A 21,784-nucleotide genomic window follows, 5' to 3' on the forward strand; every position below is an offset into this window, starting at 1 on the left:
TGTGTGTATTTGTGTGTGTGATTACACATTAAGGTTTTAATGAAGTCTACTCACTACTTTTTTAATCTTAAGTACGTTACTAAACAACCAACATCTCCTGAACCTGCAAAACTACATATTAGCATTATGTTTTTGTTTTTTTTTGCCACACAGAATGTGATGAGACACTAAGAAATGCCACGTTCAGACAGATTTTCACAAGCCAGGTTAAATACTACTATCTGTTTGTCTGAGCACCAATGAAGCATCACCTAACGGTTGAGCGCTAATTCCCTCTCGTTTGTGGCTTATGCTAAGCTCGTCTGCTATGTCTTGAAGAAACACAACTCTGTCTCTTGATGTGGGAATTGAGAACACCAGGAATGATGCCGGTAAAGTCTCCCACACAGGCTGATGTGACAGGAGCTTAATTCCAGTAAGGAGATTACAATACTGCTTTTTTAAGAGCACGTCATTTATCTAAAACACGAATTGAACCAGCAGGTGACTGGTGCTGAGGTTTTTTAGCAGTGACTTGGGCTAATTTATTATTAGATTTGGTGTAGGGCATTTCTGTATGACAGACATATTCTGCAAATGAATAATAATTAAAAATCAGTTACTATCTGGACTACTATCTAAATGTTGCTGACTTCCATCCAAAGTGGGATGTGCGATATCATCATGGGTCAATGACATGCTTTTTTTTTTTTATTCAAACATACATAAAAAATGTAATTCCTCCAAAATGAAAATGGTTTCATCTATTGACACGAAATCCCTAACTTTTTGCCGACATGGTCTGAAGATGATACAATTCGATTTTGGTGAAAATCTGAAAAATGGTCTAAGAGGAGTTAAAAAAGTATGTTTATGAAGAAAATCAAAATGGCGCACAGGAAGTTTGTTCTCGACCTGACCCAAGGAATCTTTTAAGACCTACAATAGTTTCATTAGTCTAATTTAATCAAGTTATTAGCATTTTTTCAAATTTCGACAACAAGGTGGCACTGCCCCAAAACGTTTTGAGTACTGTCAGGGCATGGTGCCGTAAGACACATACTGAGTTCCGTAACTATATGCCAATGCATTCGTAAAATATTGCATTTTAACGCAAAATTCAAAATGGTCGATATGGCAAAATTGTGTATCATTCGACTCGGCATGCTAAACTGAATTTAAAGAGATTTGTGTGATTTTTGGCCAAACCGTTTAAACCGGCCAAAAACGTATAAGTAAAAATGTCAATTTTCCCTGATCAGTAGGTGGCACTGCGCCGAAACTGTGCAGGTAGCCTCAGGTCATGGTCTTCATAACACACACCAAGTTTGGTCAGTAAAGCACTAAAGCGTTGAAAACTTTTTGTTGGCATGGTCTGAAGATGATCTGGTTCCATTTCTGTGAAAATCAGAGCAATGGCCTAGGACAAGTTAAAGGAGAACTCCGGGGAATAGTCCAGGTGGGAGGAGTGTTGTGTGTGTGAAGAGTGATGATCTTGCTCACAAGTGAAGAAGAAATGGTTCGTAACGTAACTATGGAGAATATCGAAGATTTTGAACACATGGAAGAGGCTTTTGAGTTTGATGGTCCTCCCACCTGGACTATTTACATTTTTCCGGCTACAACTGAGTTCCCACGGGACTTCAGCGCGAGACTACAGCTAGCTGTCTAAAATACTATTTAGGTGAATTTAAACAATGGCTAAGTTGCTAAACGCATCTCGTTGTCATGTAAGGGCCCTGTTCATGTTGGACAAACATTTTAATGGCATTTTGTGTCTGTTATGAGGCACAAAGACACTCTTTATGTATATGCCTCCATAACTACTGTTTTAGCAGAGTGGGAGCTCTGGGCATTAACTGTAACAGCTCCGTGTTGCAAGCACCAATCCGTTTTTTTTTTTTTTTTTATATATATATATATATATATATATAGACAGTACTCACAAAGTTATAACGATCAAGATTAACTTAAAAATTCCCGGAGTTCTCCTTTAAAAAAAAGTAGGTTTTTCAGAAAATTTTAAATGGCGGAAAAAGTTTCATGACGGAAAATGACATCATAGGGTGCAATCGAATCGTCTTGAGCCAAGGAATCTTTGTTTCTAGCCTTTGTAATTCAAAAGTTATTAGCATAAATGTGAGTGCAAATTTGGACAGTTAGTGGCGCTAGAGAGATTGAGCTGGAGACTCCAAATTTGGACAGTTAGTGGCGCTAGAGAGATTGAGCTGGAGACTCCAAATTTGCTTTGGTGACAGTTCAGACGGTCTTCTAATTGTGTGCTAAATTGTATAACTTTTCTGCAAATGGTTCAATGGGCTGTCATAGACTTCCTGCGGAAGAAGAAATGTAATAATAATAATAGAAACGCCAACGAATACAATAGGTGCCTATGCACCTTCGGTGCTTGGCACCTAATTACATTTATAAGATCTTATCATGTGTTTTAAAGGGGTGGTTGATTATGATTTCACTTTTGTAATTTTAGTTAGTGTGTAATTTTGTGGTTTGAGTATAAACAACATTTGCAAAATTACAACGTTCAAAGTACAAAGCAAAGGGAGATATTTTCTTTTTTTTATCGCTTTTTAAGGACTACAACAAACATCTGGTAGGGACTTCAACGAGCTTATGGTGCGTTCAAGTCCTCCTGGGATGTTCGTATTTATGAGGTGAGAAGTCATGTTTATGACATCATGTGCGTGCAAGTCTCTTTGGTCGGAGCAAGATGGCGGTGTACCTTCTTATAATGAATTTCCTAAAAATACAGCAAGATTTGTTAACTCTGCTTATAGAAAATTAAGAACAAAGAATGCGCATCAGGTGAGTTTTAATCTTTTACGTTTTAATTAATCTATGAAGCCACTGTAAACTGTATCGTTATATATTAGGTTATTTATTAGGCTAATTGTAATTATAACAAGCACATGATAAATGCCAGTTTCTAGGATGAGTAAACCGAATTTCAACAAAAATTTACCGTCAACTACAGACATTGCATCCATTGATTCCACTATGTTTCTCACTGACACGCCCCCAACTTGTACAGATCGGGGCTTAAAGAAAATCCCGAACTTCCCACTAGTATTTACGACTTCGTGGTGGCGTTCATGTGCGTTCAACTTGTAAATACGATCTTTACTACATGACTTGAGCGCACCATTATTCACGGGTTAGTGACACCCTCTTCTAGAAAGGGGGTCGGGAACAGCAGCTCATTTGCATTTAAAGGGACACACACAAAAACAGTGGGTTTTTGCTCACTCTCAAAAAGGGACAATATTAACATGCTATAAAAAAATATGTGTAGGGTATTTTGAGCTGAAACTTCACATACACACTCTGGGGACATCAGAGACTTATTTTACATCATGTAAAAAGGGGCATTAAAGGACCCCTTTAAACTAGATTTTTATAATATATGCACAATAAATTACAAGTTTCAATCTGATTGGCTAGCTTCTACCATATGTAACATAATATCAATGTTGCTTTGGATAAAAGTGTCTACCAAATATGTATATCTATTAAGATGCTCATTTTCTATCCTTCCCCACTTTAAATCCCACGATCTCAGACAGCAATCCCAAATGAGCTGGTAAAAGACATACTTTATTTTCTTCCCCTAACAAGGTCAGCTATAATATATGCATATGGAAAATGAGAATCAAAAATGTAGGAGTGTATGGCAAAATGTCAAACTCCATTTATTTCCTGGGTGAAGTTTCTGTGTAATTTTGACACGGGCCCAGCGAGTGGGTGTCAATTTTTGATTGAAGTCATACTGCCGGAGCTGATAGTTCACACACGCAAATATATTTTTCCATCATTACAGCCTTCCACCTCCTCTCTTGGGTTCTCAGTGCGGCAGGGAATGACCTATATAGTGCCATGTGATATTTCAACAGGACAGATCAGATGCTGGAAAACTAAACCACTTTACTTGTCCGTATCCATTAGGGACGTTTGTTCCTGTCTCCAAAAATCTGGGCATCACGGCTGTCCTGGAATCATAAACTCTGTTTTATGATGTGTGCAAGCAATGCATGCAATTCAAGAGGCCATCTTGGAGCTTTAGCAGGCGTAATTAAATGCTGAGCAGCAGAAACATGGCTGCAGACGTGGGGCAAGAATTGGACTAGATTGAAATCGATGGGCATCTAAGGTTTTGGGTGACTGCAGAACCAAAGTAGCAAGAACTTCAAAGTCATAACAACCATTTGAAGTTTCGACCTCTTCTATAATTGGACCAATCATTGGGTGTATCCAATAAAGTCCTGCAATTACAGAATATGTTTATTCGCTCTATGATAATACTCTATTGATTAGATTCTCAGAGGACCTCATGCATGCTGTAATAGCGTATACTAATTCAGGCTTTTACCGCAATGTGGTCTGCACCATTGGACATCTGTTCATCTCCTGATTTTGCATATAAACGGTGCTGAAAATAACTAATCTGGGTCTTCGTCCACCTCGGTTTGATATCGGGCCGCAGTCTGTTGGTTTTCTAGGGTGAGCAGGTCTCTGTGATTAAATCTGTCTTGCGGTCTAAAACTCGCGGGGCGACATCAAGCAGAGCGAGAAGCTAATTAAATGAGATGACAGCAGATGAGATGACAGAGCAGTCTCGGCATCCATGTTTTCTCGTCCTCATTTGGGCATCCGAAGAGGATACATGTGCCGTTTATATTGCTATAATTAGCAAGGAAATATTGTGACCTCCTTTGAAATAAACAGGGAAAGGGTTGCCGTACCTTTTGTAAAAAAGCATTGTGGTTCAATGTGAAGGTCTTGAATGATTACCATGATCAAATAAAATTAACCCTTGAACGTATACCTCAAGTCTTTAGTGACCTGGGACGTCATTCACAACCCTCCTCCAAATAAATTTTTTTAAAGTTAGACATTAACCTTCATAGTATTCCTCAATCAATGCATTACAAACAACATAACAAGAAAAAATGATAAAGAATACCTTTTTTTCCCATACATTTTTTGTAAAAATTGTATAGGGTCGCTAACGACCCGAGGTGTGTAACAGTGCAAGTATAATTTTTCTATTCAATTGACCTTTATTCCACAAGGTGGCAATGTCTGATACACAACAATGAAGTGACGTTTCACTCATAGTTACCGCAGGCAGAAAACAAAAGAATAGGAAGTATCATCAGCAAAACTTGAAATGGCTCAGTGATTTACTGCAGAGCAAGTTCTGAACGCAATTAAATATTACTGTCACTGTCACTTGATTCTGGATCTGGTGAAGAAGCTGCCAATGATCGAAATATTGATTTTTGAAGATGTTGAAAATGATAGTTTTGATGGTGAATAGGAGCCAGATGCTGAATGTACTGGGAAATGAGCTCTGACAAGGACAGTGATGATGGTATAAAACATCTGCTCAAACTGAACCCTTCCAAGCTCCAAAAGGGAAGAAAATATGCTTTATTTTATCCTTCTGTATTGTTACTCTAATATCAGGAGAGTTTTATATTGTTCTGCATTGCTAAAGACCCAAATAATGATTGTTGAAACATTTATGGATTTAAGGGTTAAATATAATAAAATATTTTTATGTTAAAAGTATTTTTATTCTATTTATTATAAATGACAAATAAGACTGCCAAAGGATAAAGAAAGCTAAATATGTTTTAAAATATAGCTTAAAATGCATGCACCATGTTCAATTCAGGGTTTCTTATGGTTTTGTAGATTTTTCTTATTTTTCGACAAATTTTATCACGTGGTGTAACCATCAATTTTTTTACACCTTTTTTCCGAAAAACATTTAAATGTTTATTTTCAAGGTAAAAGTATTTTTACATTTTTTTGTGTCACGACTTTGATTTGGTTGATGAAAGTTTCGCAAAGTTTATGCTATTTTTTTATTAACATTTTTTTTATGTATATTTAATCATATCAAATATATTTTAATAATTCATTTGCCCAATGACTGTTTAAGATCAAGTAAAACATATTTGCATGTACCAAGTTCTTTTTCAACAAAGCAAACGACTCTTAACATATTGTGTGGTGTTACAATTAAGTAAAACATTTATATTAAGTTCCCTTTCGTTCAGTCACTCCAACGTACGTCAGTGACTGACGAATGGGGGTTTCGCCTAGAAGCCAATTACCTTCGAGAATTTAACAGCGCCCAATGGCGTGCCAATGCCATGGGCATGCGGAATTTGCATGCGTAACTCCGCCCCACCGTGTGGGTATATAAGGAAGTACGCTGGCAACATCGCATTATGTTTCTGCTTTGGAGCCAAGAGAACCTCTTCACTCCTTCAAGCCTACAACTGAGTCTTTGTCAAGCCTTCGAGACGAGCAGCTTTCCAGAGGCGTTGGATCTACGGTGCGTTCCAGTGATCGCATACTGCCTGCCTGCTGATCTGCGCAGTGGTCCGTCTGACAGCTGGTGTGTGGTCCCTGGGCGCTTCGGCGTCTCTGCGAAGCTTCCTCTCATAAAAGAGCTTACACGTGGCACGTCCTTTTCAGGATGTCTCGCCCGTGTACTTCTGGGTGTGGCCGGTCGCTGAATTCTTTTGATGGGCACGATCTCTGCTTGGTATGCTTGGGCGTTCAGCATGCTCAAGCAGCGTTCTTGGATGAGTCATGTTCCCACTGCGGGAACATGACCATCGCGGTCCTGCGGTCAAGACTCAAGGATCTTCGTAATGAAGTGAGAGTCCCCTCAACCACACCCCGATCTACTGCGCCCCCCGTGGCCAGTACTTCGGCTGGTGGTCAGGGTGACCTGAGGGTTACGGTGTGGAACAAAGCCCCGACGCTCATGCCTCGGGCCACACCTCCCTCTAGCGTTCCGCAACCCGCGAGTGTCCAGACTGAAATCGCGGGGCCAGCTCCGGCTCCCCCGTGCATTTCGTTTGGCGCTCCGGAAGATGACGAGATGTCGGTCACAGCATCAGAAGGTGGGCTCGCGTCCTCTGAGGATGATGACTCGGCTGTGCTGCCACCTTCGGGCGCGCCAGCATTGCCCGAGTCGGACCCAGAGCTGACAGCCATGCTGTCTCGGGCAGCCGCGAGTCTAGGGATAGAGTGGAACCCTCCGCCCTGTCCCGAACGCTCGCGGCTCGATGATTGGTATCTGGGGGCCCGCGCTGACTCACGTCAGTCCCCGCCCTCAATACCTTTCTTTCCCGAGCTGCATGAGGAGATTGCCCGGTCCTGGAAGTCCCCGTTGTCTTCCCGTGACCGGTCTGCAGTCTCCTCCGCCTTCTCCATCCTCGATGGGGCCGCGGCCAACGGGTACACTGGGGTCCCCCAGGTTGAACGTTCTGTTGCGATGCAACTGTGTCCTCAGAGCGCTTCGACCTGGCGAGGCGATCCTAAGCACCCCTCCAAAGCCTGTCGATTCACATCAACATTGGTGGCGAAATCGCACAGAGCCGCGGGGCAGGCTGCCGCCTCTTTGCATGCCATGGCGATCCTTCAGGTCTACCAGGCCAGGATCCTCAGGGACATGCACGAGGGTGGAGTTGATCCGGGGCTCTTAAATGAGCTGCGTGCCGCCACCGACCTCGCTCTCCGGGCGACGAAGGTGACCGCACGCTCCCTGGGTCAAGTGATGTCCACAAATGTGGTCCAGGAGAGACACCTGTGGCTAAACCTGGGCGATATGCGGGACACCGAGCGGACACGTTTCCTCGATGCCCCCATATCCCAGGCTGGCCTCTTCGGTGGAGCGGTTGAAAACTTCGCCCAACAGTTTTCTACCGCCCAGAAGCAGACTGAGGCTCTCAAGCATGTACTGCCCCGGCGGCCAGCTGCTGCTTCCACCCAGCCGCCGGCACAGTCGCCTCAGCCTGCTCGCCGCCGAGGACGCCCTCCTAAGGCTCCCGCCCCTCCCACCCGGTCCAAGCAGCAGCCTTCACCCGGGCCGGGTCGCGGAGGAAGCCGTAGGAAGGCGTCCAAGTCCCCTCAGGCCGCCCCGCGCCCCGCTAAACGCCAGGCCAAGCGGCGCTCCTGAGACGGACGGCTCAGGGATGGGAAATTCTTTCGAGGAGATGGTAGCAGGACCACTCCTTCCCCCGGTGGAGGGCCGGGGGAGAATCCTTTGTTCAGCAGCTGGCCCCCGGGTCAGCAGCACCCTAATTTGGTCAAAGAAAGAATTAACACTCCCATCCCTGAGCCCCCAGAGATCGGTGATGTCAGTGCGCGCCACCCACGGGTCCCGCCACTCGCATCCCACTCTGTCGCCAGCCTCCTGGCAGAGCAGACCCCAGTGGAACGTGCGTCCTTCCCTGGTCTCCTCTGTCAGGACGCAGCAGTTAACCGCACCCCCACACCGGGACGCCCAACAGCCTCCCTTGTCCGGGTCGGTAACGCTGCATCGCTGCCCCACACCGGGTACACCTGTAGTCCGAATGACCCCGCTGGTGCAGTTCCTGGGAGCCTGGCTTCAGATTCCAGGGCTGTCCCGCTGGGTCGCGAAGACAGTCAGGTGCGGCTACGCGATTCAGTTCGCGCAGGTTCCTCCCTGTTTCCGGGGAGTCCGCTTTACTATGGTCGGGGCCAACGCCCCTGTCATGCGAGCGGAGGTTGCCACCCTACTGGCGAAGGGTGCGATCGAACCTGTCCCTCCAGCCGAGATGAAGTCGGGGTTTTACAGCCCCTAGCGGGGTTTTTTGCCTCCGTCAAATCGAGAGCAAGAGTGCGGTTCCACTGAAACACTTTCAGAGGCTCCTGGGGCATATGGCATCTGCAGCCGCGGTAACGCTGCTCGGATTGCTACATATGAGACCGCTTCAGCACTGGCTTCGCGATCAAGTCCCGAGATGGGCATGGCGGTCTGGCACGCTCCGGGTCCAAATAACCCGGGCCTGCTTACAGACACTCACTCCGTGGTCGAACCTCAGTTTTCTACGGGCCGGCGTGTCCTTAGAACGAGTTTCCAGGCATGTTGTTGTATCAACGGATGCCTCCTCCACGGGCTGGGGTGCCATGTGCAATGGACAAGCAGCCGCGGGCTCCTGGACAGGACCCCAGTGCCTTCTGCATGTCAATTGCCTCGAGTTGCTGGCAGTATGGTTCGCCCTGCACCGCTTCCGAGCGTTGCTGAGGGGTCAACACGTACTTGTCCGGACAGACAACACGGCCACAGTAGCGTACATCAACCACCAGGGCGGTCTACGCTCCCGCCGTATGTCTCTACTCGCCCGCCATCTCGTTTTATGGAGTCAGAAGCACCTGAGGTCCCTTCGTGCTATCCACATCCCGGGGGTCCTGAACCGTGCAGCCGACGAGCTCTCACAGATTCAGCCACTTCCTGGAGAATGGAGACTCCATCCCCAGACGGTCCAGCTGATTTGGGAACAGTTCGGCGACGCACAGGTAGATCTGTTTGCCTCCCAAGACTCTTCCCACTGCAGCCTGTACTATTCCCTGTCCGAGGGCACGCTCGGCACGGATGCACTGGCGCACAGCTGGCCCCAGGGCCTACGCTTATATGCGTTTCCCCCAGTGAGCCTTCTCGCACGAGTACTGTGCAAGATCAGGGAGGACAAGGAGCAGGTCATGTTGGTCGCCCCGTATTGGCACGGCCAGACCTGGTTCTCAGAACTGCTACTCCTTTGCGACAGCCCCTCCCTGGCCTATTCCTCTGAGACCGGACCTCCTCTCTCAGAGACGGGGCACCCTTTGGCACCCGCGTCCAGCGCTCTGGAAGCTCCACGTGTGGCTTCTGGACGGGACGCGGCAGGTTTGAGTGGCCTGCCACCTACGGTGGCCGCCACCATCACTTCCGCTAGGGCAGAGTCTACACGATACCTCTATGCGTTGAAGTGGAACCTTTTCGTCACCTGGTGCTCTTCCCGCCAAGAAGACCCCTGGAAATGCCCGATCGGGTCCGTGCTTGAGTTTCTCCAAGAGGGGCTGGAGCGAAGGCTGTCTCCCTCCACCCTCAAAGTTTATGTGGCCGCTATATCTGCCCACCACGATCTCTTGGAGAACAAGAAGGTAAGTCAGCACGACCTGATCATCAGGTTCCTGAGGGGGGCGAGGAGACTGAATCCTCCTCGCTCTCCTCTCGTTCCCTCTTGGGACCTCTCAGTAGTCCTAAGTGCTCTGCAGAGGCCTCCCTTGAGCCTTTGCGGTCGGTCGATATTAAGTTTCTGTCGATGAAGACGGCTCTGCTGACCGCATTGGCCTCTCTTAAGAGGGTCGGGGACCTACAGGCATTTTCGGTTGACGAAGCGTGCCTAGAATTCGGGCCGGCTAACTCTCACGTGACCTTGAGACCCCGGCCTGGATATGTGCCCAAGGTTCCTACCACTCCCTTCAGAGATCAGGTAGTGAACCTGCAAGCGCTGCCTTTGGAGGAGGCAGACCCAGCCTTGGCATTGCTCTGTCCAGTACGCGCTCTCCGCGCTTATGTAGACATGACGCAGTGTTTCAGGACCTCAGACCAGCTCTTTGTCTGTTATGGTGGAGAGCGGAAGGGAAGTGCTCTCTCAAATCAGAGGTTGTCTCACTGGATAGTAGACACCATTGTTTTGGCTTACCAGCAGCAAGGTAGACCATGTCCCCTTGGTGTGAGGGCACACTCCACCCGGAGTGTGGCCTCCTCTTGGGCTCTAGCGCATGGCGCCTCGCTAACAGACATCTGCAGAGCTGCAGGCTGGGCGACACCCAACACATTCGCCAGGGAACGAGGGTTACATACGTAACCGAGACGTTTTTTGATACATCAACATCTTATCATCTTAATCACTATTTTTAAAGTATTTTTTTAACAAATATTGTGAAATATAAATTGTTAATTATCATTGTTTTATTACAGGGTTGTACCACATGATATTTTACAATCAACCATGATTTTGATTTATAATATTTTTTATAAGCTAATATTTTGTATTAATATTTAATAATATTTCATAAAATTATTTTTTTGTATGAAAAAATAAGAACATTTATCATAGAAGTGACTTGCATGTATGACTTGCATTTATAATTTGTTTTCAAATAAATTAACTCTAACTATTAATATGGACAAAGTGTTGTCATTGACCCACTGTAAAAAAATTATATGATCAATAAGTTATGTTTTTGCATTGCTTTATCTCATCAAATAAGTTAAGTAACTAATAATAGGTTAATATAAATACTTTTTTAAAAAGCTATACAAGATTCAACTCATTTTCTTAAAGTTGAAATGACTTAAATATCCAAGTTGATTGTACTTAAAAATTTAAGGCAGCAATGTTTTTTTTATATTTTTTTTTTACAGTGCATGATTACATTCAGTTTTCCAGACACAGTTAAGGCCTGTTCCAAGATCAGATTTAGCCATCTGTTGAAGACGCCTCTGATTAAGCCTAATCCATGTCTGGAAAACTGCACCAAATTCCACATTTTCTCCCTTCTCTCACCAGTGTCCTGGGGTTTTCCGGGCAGGCGTGTTTGGTGTGCGGGTAGGATCTCTAGTTTGGTCTGATCAGAAGTGCTGGCCAGCAGCTGCGTTGCCTCCAGAACCGAGCAGTGCTCTGTGCTGGTGCCGTCTATAGACAGGATATGATCACCCACATGTAACGCTCCTGACCTGAGAGGCAAACAGAGAACTGCTAGAACTGTCATAAATGTGGGAAGTGTTAGAGACAACATTACAACTGATCCAAATTACCATATTAATAATATAACAATATGGACGCTAAATACATTGCGGATGATTTTTCTTCTTGTCTTTAAAATATTAACTGCATAACAAAAATGAGACTATAAAGTCTATAACTTATTTTTCTGAGGGATTTAAGTTCAGCTGTATTCAACAGAATAATAATTTTTGAGTAAATTGTTTGTGAAATGATTATGTAAAGAATGACTTCATAATTTGTATAATAATGTTTATTTTTTTCAGTTTACAGAAATACAATCCTTTACGTAAGAATGGTTTTACAAAAGAGTTATGTGAAAATGAATCAAATGATATGAAAACAGGTTTACGATCAATTTACATAAAAATAAATATCAGTTTTGCTATTTTTTTAGATAAATAAAATCCTTTACATACGAACAGTTTTACAAACAATTTATGTAGGAAGATTTCTATTTTTAATTACGTAAAAATGGCTTTGTTAAAAATGTTGGTAAAATGTTTTTTGCAGAGGAATGGTTGTACAAACAATTTACGTGTAAATAATTACAATTATGTAAAAACAGTTTTACCATCAATTTGCATCAAAATTAATCAAATCAGTTGTGCAAAAATGGTTTGACAGATATAAAATCCTATATATACAAACATTTTTTCAAACCATTTATGTAGGAAGATTTAAAAACATTTATGTAAAAGTGTGAACAATTTAGGAAAACGGTAGCCTAGAAATCTAGATGCACCCCAAATATAATTTGCAGCCAGGGTTGTCTAGCAACTCTCCGTTAGCTTGTGAGCTGGAAAAACCAAACTCTGGTCAGGCCAATCACATCGTGTATAGAGTCGGTGGGCGGGCTTAACATAATGACGGCAGAGTTGCTGCGGTTCCGCGTGCTACTTGTAAACAAAGAAGCTGGCGAACAGCGATCTTTCAAATCGGCTATGGCCGCGACTCTGGAAGACTTGGAGTTAAGAAAAGAACAAAGAACGGCACTGAAGTCATTCTTCGGCACTGAAGTCAAGGAAGATGTGTTCGGAGTTTAATATATCAAGTTTAATATATCAACTAGCTCCGCTTCACCTTCTTCGTTACTCTGGTTGGTTGTAGCGCTATCCTATTGCGTGCAGAGGGAATTTGAAAGACAACCGTTTACCCCCCCCCCTCGGATTGAGCCCTGCTAATGGTGAGTTCCCAGACCCAACATCTTGATGTGGGTCTGGCTTGTCAGGCTAGGAAAACGGTAAATTTGCGGAAGAATGGTTTTACAAACAATTTCCGTTAAGAAATCAAATTATGTAAAAGCAGTTCCCTTTCAGTCGGTCACATTCGACGTTATGTTGGAACATCACCGATGTTATGAAGCTTCAATCATCAGGAGATGAAGACTTGGCTGCCTCCACTCAACGAACGGTTTTACAAACAATTTATGTAGGAAAACTTTAAAACATTTACGTAAAATTTGCTTTGTGAAAAATGTAGGTAAAAAAGATATTTGAGTAAGAATGGTTTTACATACAATTTACATGAAAATAAATCAAATTACGTAAAAACTGTTTTACGACCAATTTGCATAAAAATAAATAAAATCATTGTGCAAAAAGGACAGCAATAAAATGCTTTAAGTAAAACAGTTTTACGAATAAGTTATGTAAGAAGATTTACATAAAATCTGTAAAAATTTAGCTAAATAGATATTTGAGGAAGAATGGTTTTACAAACAATTTGTTTAAGAAAAATTTAAACAATTTACAGTATTAAAATAAATGTTATGGTTTATAAACAAGTTACAAAAAAAAGAAATAAAATCCTTTACGTAATAATGATTTTACAAAAAATATTAAGTAAGGAGAAATAAAAACAATTGTGTAAGCTCCATTTTAAAAACTATTTAAGAATTTAAATTATTATTATAATTATCTTTTTTTTTTTTTTTTTTTTTTTTACAAACTATTAACATAAAAATAGTTTAACATACAATTTTACGACGGATTTTTTTCCCCAAAAACATTTTACATGAGAAAAAAAGCTTACATGTGTTTTTTTCAATTTACACAGAAAGTTGTTCTGCTCAAGTTTGCTGAATGAGGCCCATTGAGTGTGTACCTGTCCACCACGCTAGCAGATTTGATCTTGTCGATGACGATGGCCTGTTTGTTCCTGTGCATGGCAGCGGTCAGAGTAATTCCCAGACTCGCTCCGGGCGCCTTGGCAATCTCCACCAGCAGAGGACCTGAAGCGTTTGTCACCGAGTCTGGAAGGCAGGTGATAAGGACAAACAAGGATAGCATTGTTACGGTGAGGTTTAGCTGTGGTTTCTTAACAGATCGTTTTTGCAGCTTAGATTCAATAGACTCTTTTTGGACTGGGCAGGAAGTTCTGAGCTCTGAAAGTTTCTCTCAAACGTCTATATCCTAAGCTATGACCCTTTAAACTCTACAAGGAGAACAACAGTGGGCGTTATGCTAATTAAAGCTAACCTAAACTAGCCTTCAGTACAGTAAAAGGGTTCTTTATCTGCTCTTGCAGGTCAACAGTCTGCTGTTCATCCTAAGATGGTTAAACAGAGCAGAGCTCTCTGGAGAGAAGCACTGCTTCTGGAAAATGACAGGCACTCTCTTAAAGTGCTCCTATTATGTTATTTTAAAGGTTCGTAATTTCATTTTGAAGGTCTCCTACAATAGGTTTACATGCAACCAAGGTCATAAAACACTTTAATTTGCACATTACCTCATTTCTCAGTGTCTGAAAGGGTTCAATAGAGGATTCAGTCTCTCTAAACCCCTCCTTTCTGAGAGCCAGCTCTGCTCGGATTGGTCAGGTAATCCAGTCTGTTCTGATTAGTCTACTCTGCCCTAATTGGTCAGATGGCCCAGTTTGTTGTGATTGGTCTACTCTGCTCTTATTGGTCAGATGGCCCAGTCTGTTGTGCTTGGTCTACTCTGCTCTTATTGGTCAGATGGCCCAGTCTGTTGTGATTGGTCTAGTCTGCTCTTGATTGGTCAGATGGCCCAGTCTGTTGTGCTTGGTCTAGTCTGCTCTTATTGGTCAGATGGCCCAGTCTGTTGTGATTTGTCTAGTCTGCTCTTATTGGTCAGATGGCTCAGTCTGTTGTGATTGGTCTACTCTGCTCTTATTGGTCAGATGGCCCAGTCTGTTGTGATTGGTCTACTCTGCTCTTGATCGGTCAGATGGCCCAGTCTTTTGTGATTGGTCGACTCTGCTCTTGATTGGTCAGATGGCCCAGTCTGTTGTGATTGGTCTACTCTGCTCTTATTGGTCAGATGGCCCAGTCTGTTGGGATTGGTCTAGTCTGCTCTTGATTGGTCAGATGGCCCAGTCTGTTGTGATTGGTCTAGTCTGCTCTTATTGGTCAGATGGCCCAGTCTGTTGTGATTGGTCTACTCTGCTCTTATTGGTCAGATGGCCCAGTCTGTTGTGATTGGTCTACTCTGCTCTTATTGGTCAGATGGCCCAGTCTGTTGTGATTGGTCCACTTTGTAATGATTGGTCAAATTACCAGTCTGTTGTGATTGGTCTACTCTGCTCTGATTGGTCAGAGGGCCCAGTCTGTTGTGATTGGTCTACTCTGCTTTTATTGGGCAGATGTCCCAGTCTGTCCAGTCTGTTGGGATTGGTCTACTCTGCTCTGATTGGTCAGATGGCCCAGTCTGATAGGATTGGTCTAGTCTGCTCTTATTGGTCAGATGGCCCAGTCTGTTGTGATTGGTCTACTCTGCTCTTATTGGTCAGATGGCCCAGTCTGTTGTGATTGGTCTACTCTGCTCTTAATGGTCAGATGGCCCAGTCTGTTGTGATTGGTCTACTCTGCTCTGATTGGTCAGATGGCCCAGTCTGTTGTGATTGGTCTACTCTGCTCTTGATTGGTCAGATGGCCCAGTCTGTTGATTGGTCTACTCTGCTCTGATTGGTCAGATGGCCCTGTCTGTTGTGATTGGTCTACTCTGCTCTTGATTGGTCAGATGGCCCTGTCTGTTGTGATTGGTCTAGTCTGCTCTTATTGGTCAGATGGCCCAGTCTGTTGTGATTGGTCTACTCTGCTCTTAATGGTCAGATGGCCCAGTCTGTTGTGATTGGTCTACTCTGCTCTTAATGGTCAGATGGCCCAGTCTGTTGTGATTGGTCTACTCTGCTCTGATTGGTCAGATGGCCCAGTCTGTTGTGATTGGTCTACTCTGCTCTTGATTGGTCAGATGGCCCAGTCTGTTGATTGGTCTACTCTGCTCTGATTGGTCAGATGGCCCTGTCTGTTGTGATTGGTCTACTCTGCTCTTGATTGGTCAGATGGCCCAGTCTGTTGATTGGTCTACTCTGCTCTGATTGGTCAGATGGCCCTGTCTGTTGTGATTGGTCTGCTCTGCTCTGCTCTTGATTGGTCAGATGGCCCAGTCTGTTGATTGGTCTACAGTTTACAGCATGTGACGGAAATAAAACACCCATTACCATTACTCCGAAATTCCTCAGCACTTGATACAGAGTGATATGAACAGTAACGATGGAGTCAGTTTTACTGTATAAATGAGTCCTCATCCTAAATTTATTTGTCCTGGACTTTGATCTTAGAAACTTTGCAGACCTTTTACATTCACCAACATTTATTACGCACTACATAAAAGGTCATATCTGAAAAGCTTAATGGGGCACTTTAACGCTACGCTAGTTAATGTAAGTATTTCGATTAATTCATTATTTCCTTTTAAAGTGCAACATATAATACTAATAACGTTTTAATCCACTGAGACATGTGTGATTTTCATCCTGCCAACATATAAAACAAGTGTAACTGAAGTAACTCACCCATGATGGAGACATCGTACTCGATCTGGAAAAGGGCTTCCTGTCCACACTGGGTTAGTACAGTAAGGGCTTCACTGTGAGTGGCACTGTGAAAAACCACTCCATCCACGCTTAAAATGCGATCACTTGCTTTTAGAGTCCCTTCTCTGCAGAAGAACACATGTGGAATATTCACATGTTATTGCCCAATGAAATGTATAACATATACACTAACATTTAGAAGTTTAGCTGGCATCAATAGCCTTGTGGTTAGCACGGCAACATATAACACAACTGCGCCTCCGGTGAACCGAGTTCGATTCCTTTGCCAATGCCGTTCCTCTCTCTCTCCACCCTACGCTGTCCTGTCAAATCTCTCTTGTCCAATGGCATAAAAAAGGCCAAACACATTTAAAAGTTTAAGGGTCGGTAAGATTTAAAAAAGAAATTATACTTTTATTCAGAAAGGAAAATATATGCTGTTCTTTTGAACTTTCTAATCAACAAAAATATCCTAAAAAAATCCATCATGAGAATAAATTACATTTTAAAGTATTTTAAAATAGAAAACAGATATTTAAAATTATAATAATATTTCACAATATTACTGTTTTTACTGTGCTTTTGATCAAATAAATGCAGCATTGGTGAACACAAGATACGTCTTTCAAAAACATTTTTAAATAAAACGTTTTAAATAAAAATTTACTTTATTTACTTATAAATGTGATATAAATCACAAATATAGTGGAATGGGAAAACCACATTTTATAAGATATATATCATATATGAAAGAATAATTACTTTTTCGGTAACAATTTTTTTTGCTAATGTTAGTTAATGCATTAACTAAAATAAACAATGAATCCTTTTTTTACAGTATTTATTAACCTTTGTTAATGTAAGTTAATAAAAATGGTCATGTAAGTTCACAGTGCATGAACTTATATTAACAGATACAACTTTTGATATTAAAAGTAAATGTTAATTTTAAATGTTCAATTAACATGAACTAAAATGTATAAATGCTGTATAAGTATTGCTCATTGTTAGTTCATGTTATCTAATGCTTAAGCTTTCAAAAGTTTTTTAGTTTAGTTTTGTTTTTAGTGCACTGTAAAAAAAGTAAAATAAATACATAAAAATAAAAGTTGCAATTGATTTCAAAAGGAGTTTAATGTTAGCATAAGGTTGATGCAAGATAGTCAGCTCACTAGGTTTTGCAACACAGCCGACATTTTTGAGTTTTTTTACAAGTCTCTCGATATTGTACACTAATGATTAATTCTACATGTGAGAGAACCTGTTTGAGAGCACACTATTTTCCACATGAAGTGTCTAGGGGACTTCAGGAAAGACAATGTATATATAATTTCCACATGTCAGTCAAGGCAGTCTTTGTCTCTAGCATCAAAGGTTTCTTATGGAAGATGTTCTCTCTCTAGACACGTTTAATTATTTCTCTCTTTTGGCAGGTTGTGTGTTGCTGATATAAGAAGGGAAAAGTGCTTGCGAAGAGAGGCATGGAAAATCCTAAAACTAAGAATAATAACTAGCCATCTAAGATGAGAAAGAAACCTCTGGCCTACTTTTTGGATTTGGTTAAAATGCTAATAGTGTGTCCAAACATGGAAGATCCCTAAAGCAAGAACTTATACATGTTGTTCGGTAAATGTAGAGTTCACATAAAAACGTTTTACACCAATAAATGAATAGTACCTGGCAAATATGTTTTAATAGCTGCTTTATTATAAATTAGGTGGGTAGCCCCTCATTATGGATGCCATTTTGAGATCAAATGACTTGGCAAATACTTCTAACTTTATCTTGGTGCTTATTGGACACGTTCGATGATTCAGTAAATTGAAGTTGACAGAGTCATTCTACAAAATGACATCAACGACAAAAAACGTATATCCTATAATATTGCTTGATGATTTGTGTAGTTTTTTAAATTCTGGGGACCTATTTTAACAAACTGAGCGTATGGTCTGAATCCACTTTTGCTAGTTTAACTACGGAAAAACTGGTCAACGTGCCATGCGCATGGTCCAAAAGGGCTGTACCTGCAGAAGGTTGATTATTTGACAGAGAACCGCCACTTGCGCATGCTTTTTCGGCTTTGTTTTTTCTTGCAGCCTTGGTTCAAACAAAGCGTGTCTTCTTCTTGTGCCAACAGTCACATGCCGAGAAGCAAGAACAAGAACTGCTGTATGTAGGGTGACCACCCGTCCCGCTTTGCGTTGTACCGCACAGCATTTTCACCACTTGTCCCGCACGTCGCATATTGAGAAAATGTCCCGCATTTTCATCAGTCTGTTGGTTTTTAATGATCATATTAAGAAAACATGCATGCGTTCTTTTGCCTTTTTAAGAAAGCATTTCATTTATTCTTTTTGCGGCATCGTATTTCACCTAGACATATTTAACAGCGCTTCGTCAGACGTAACATCTCGCCTTTCACAAATACAACAACAGACGTTTTTAAAATCATATCCAATGGTTGAAAAGAAAGGAGTAAACACGGTCACTAGTAGGTTGTGATGGCTGTCAATCAAAATGTGGAGCGGTTCGTTCCATGTAGAAAACGAATGGATAATTCGGTAAATTGGTTATATTCTTAATATATAATATAATATATAAGACTGTCAATGAACTAATTTCATGTTGCTTTATATTTTATTTGTTCATTATTGGACTTGGTCAGATCTGATGCCTGCTGCCTTTGGGCTCAGTGATGTTGAATTTAAATGACATGTAAAATGTTACATTATGATGTAATGGTGTTTTCTGGAAGGGACTAAAGAACAGTATTTTTATCATCTGAAAGGCAGAATACGTTTTTATTAAGTTAGATAGACATTGTGTAACAGTTTCAGGTTATGTTTTAGTGTCGGTAACATGTCCCACATTGTCCCACACAAACTTAGTAATTGTCCCACATTTGGTTTGTTTGATGGTGGTCACCCTAGCTGTATGTTGTCCATTGTTGTTTACGATGTCGCTTTCTTCTTAGTGTGAGAATGACATTGATCGCTATACCATGCCTATCATAAGCGTACTTTTGGCGGTGGAAAAGCAAGCCAGATATGGGTCATACGGTCCCGAATCGTACTGTACTTTACTGTACCGCACCACACCGCTCGGTGGAAACAAACCATAAAAAACACAAAAAATACTGCGACTTCAGACTAAATTTTTGTTGGTCAATAGCACAGTCGTTTTCAGTTCCTCAAAATAGCAACACAACAACAATGCGCCTGAACACACCTCGTTTTAGACCAGAACAGATGGGTGCGAGTGCATTTGCTATTTAAACAATGCAACGTGAAATTGATAACTGCGAAGGCTGAAACTAGAAAAAAAAAAAACGTAAGTTGGATTGCGCCGGGTGTATGATAGGGCCCGATATGTCATCCCATGTAGCATCTAGTGGTCCATTAAATATTTCTCTTCCGTTTTTTTTGATGAACATGCTAACCAATTAGCCTGCTACGTTAACATTCTGTCCTGCATTGACATGCTTATCAATTAGCGTACTAAGCTAACTTATCTACTGCAAATTACTTCACATAATCGTATAAAAACTTTGATTTTGTGTTGTGTAAAATGCATCTTGAAATGCCAAGTTTTCCACAACGGAAAGAAACAACAGTATAGACAGGTATGTTCAATGTAACCCTATCCACACAAACTACTGAAATACATTTACTAAAGTGGCTATAAGTACTAAATATGAATATGACAATCATAATAAAAAAAAATTCTCTCTCTTTGTAAAGTGCCTTTACCTGTCGGCAGGACCACCTGGTCGGACATGTGTGACGACCAAAGGGCGAGATTTGTGCCAGTCCTCATGGGATCCACCTGCATTATAACACATACAAATCTGTAACATTTTTATCTTAAGAACATTACAAGAAAGATTAGAATAAATAAATACAATAAAATGAAATGAGGGACAACAAAGCCAAGAAAACCCAAACCCACCTCGCATAACAAATCCGAAGCTGTTGCCCTCTTTCTGCAAACAGATCTCGATTGTCTTGGAAATAACACCTGAGGTACTGTCTGGCGCTAAGAGGGACAACAGAGACAGGAGAGAGGCAATAGCATCTCTAAATCAGCACCTTTTACTGGGCAAATGGCCAGAACAGGGGGACAATCAGATAAATAAGCCCAGATGCAAACTGACGTTCAGCAGAAGGTCAGCCAGAAACACTGAGCTTATAAACCAGACAATTTATCTGTCATGCACAAGATATATAGACTAGCTAACGATAACAATGTATCATCACACATGCCAAACTGAGACAATCTAGAATTGGTTGGCAAATGGTCAACAAAAAATGCATGTATGGCATGTATTCGTAATTCACAAAAAAAAAAAAAATCAGCTAAAGAAAATTTTTGTTTACAACATTGACAAACAATTTTGTTTAAGATTGAAAAATAACCAGTTGATAAATTACAGATCCAAATGACAAAAATTCTGCCAATAAATTGGCCTGGGGTGCATTTACCAAAAACATTAGCCTACTATGGTCGCAAGTTCCATAATTACCAAATAGTTCTAACCATATAGTTTAAACCATACGTGGGAAAGCTCACGCTTGAGATGGGAATGAAGGAGACAGGGGACGTAGTACATAGAAGTGGCTGTGAAGCGCACATCGTTTATTCAAACACGTCTCTTAAACAAACAGAGATACAGCACGAGAGCTTTTCAGCTCAAACTCATAAATTCAGCGTATTGCCTATTAACACATTAACGCGGCTTCCAATGTGCACAGCTCACTTCTCAGGTGCCTTCTCTGCACTCATACCGCTCCTTTTCACCCATCTCTCGACTCACCGCAAAGTGCAAACACCTGTTAGTTCTACCCGAAAGACTCAGGATGCGAGAAAAACATTTGGATAAGATTTATTTACAGATTGTATACAATGAGTATCGAATATATGAAATGATAAAGTTCTTTGGCATAGGCTCCATCCATAGACCGAATCCGGAGGGTAGCGGATGGTTGCAGTTCCTGCCTGAAGATGAAGGCAGGTGCGGAGCCTACCCCCTGATGTATAGACAGGGACCGACCTGGTGGTGGTGGGGAGGATGGGGGTGAAAGCCGGTGTCAGTATCTGCGAACGTAGTAATGGGTGGGAACATAACTTATATACTACAGAAGACGAATAACGATTGGCTAGATAGATAATTAGTGAATGACGTGACATTGGAGTCTTCCAGGTAGAACTATGCTAGAGCTTCCATTTCTCATTAACCAGAGGCGTTTCCCTTACCATGCAATTCCCCCGCACTCGTCCTCCACCTGCAGCGGCTGTCCTCTTCCACCCCATAGTTCTATCATAGTTCAACTATTTGCTGATTCCCTAAT

The 21,784-nt window shown here is 42.0% G+C and overlaps 1 protein-coding gene across 3 annotated transcripts in view; it reads right to left on the reverse strand.

Annotated features, from left to right (window-relative positions):
* The window catches only part of grip2b (glutamate receptor interacting protein 2b), a 293,833-nt gene that overhangs the window by 51,216 nt on the left and 220,833 nt on the right, over positions 1-21,784 (reverse strand). For all 3 annotated transcript variants that reach the window (XM_079807131.1, XM_079807130.1, XM_079807132.1), the window contains exons 5-9: positions 20,385-20,471; positions 20,186-20,261; positions 16,416-16,561; positions 13,704-13,851; positions 11,379-11,548 (exon numbers count right to left, since the gene is read on the reverse strand). In XM_079807131.1, the coding sequence (XP_079663257.1) occupies positions 11,379-11,548; positions 13,704-13,851; positions 16,416-16,561; positions 20,186-20,261; positions 20,385-20,471 (627 nt within the window). The remainder of the gene's footprint in view (positions 1-11,378; positions 11,549-13,703; positions 13,852-16,415; positions 16,562-20,185; positions 20,262-20,384; positions 20,472-21,784) is intronic.

The sequence above is a fragment of the Gobio gobio genome, assembly GCF_949357685.1.
Source record: "Gobio gobio genome assembly, chromosome: 24".
Lineage (NCBI taxonomy): Eukaryota > Metazoa > Chordata > Actinopteri > Cypriniformes > Gobionidae > Gobio > Gobio gobio.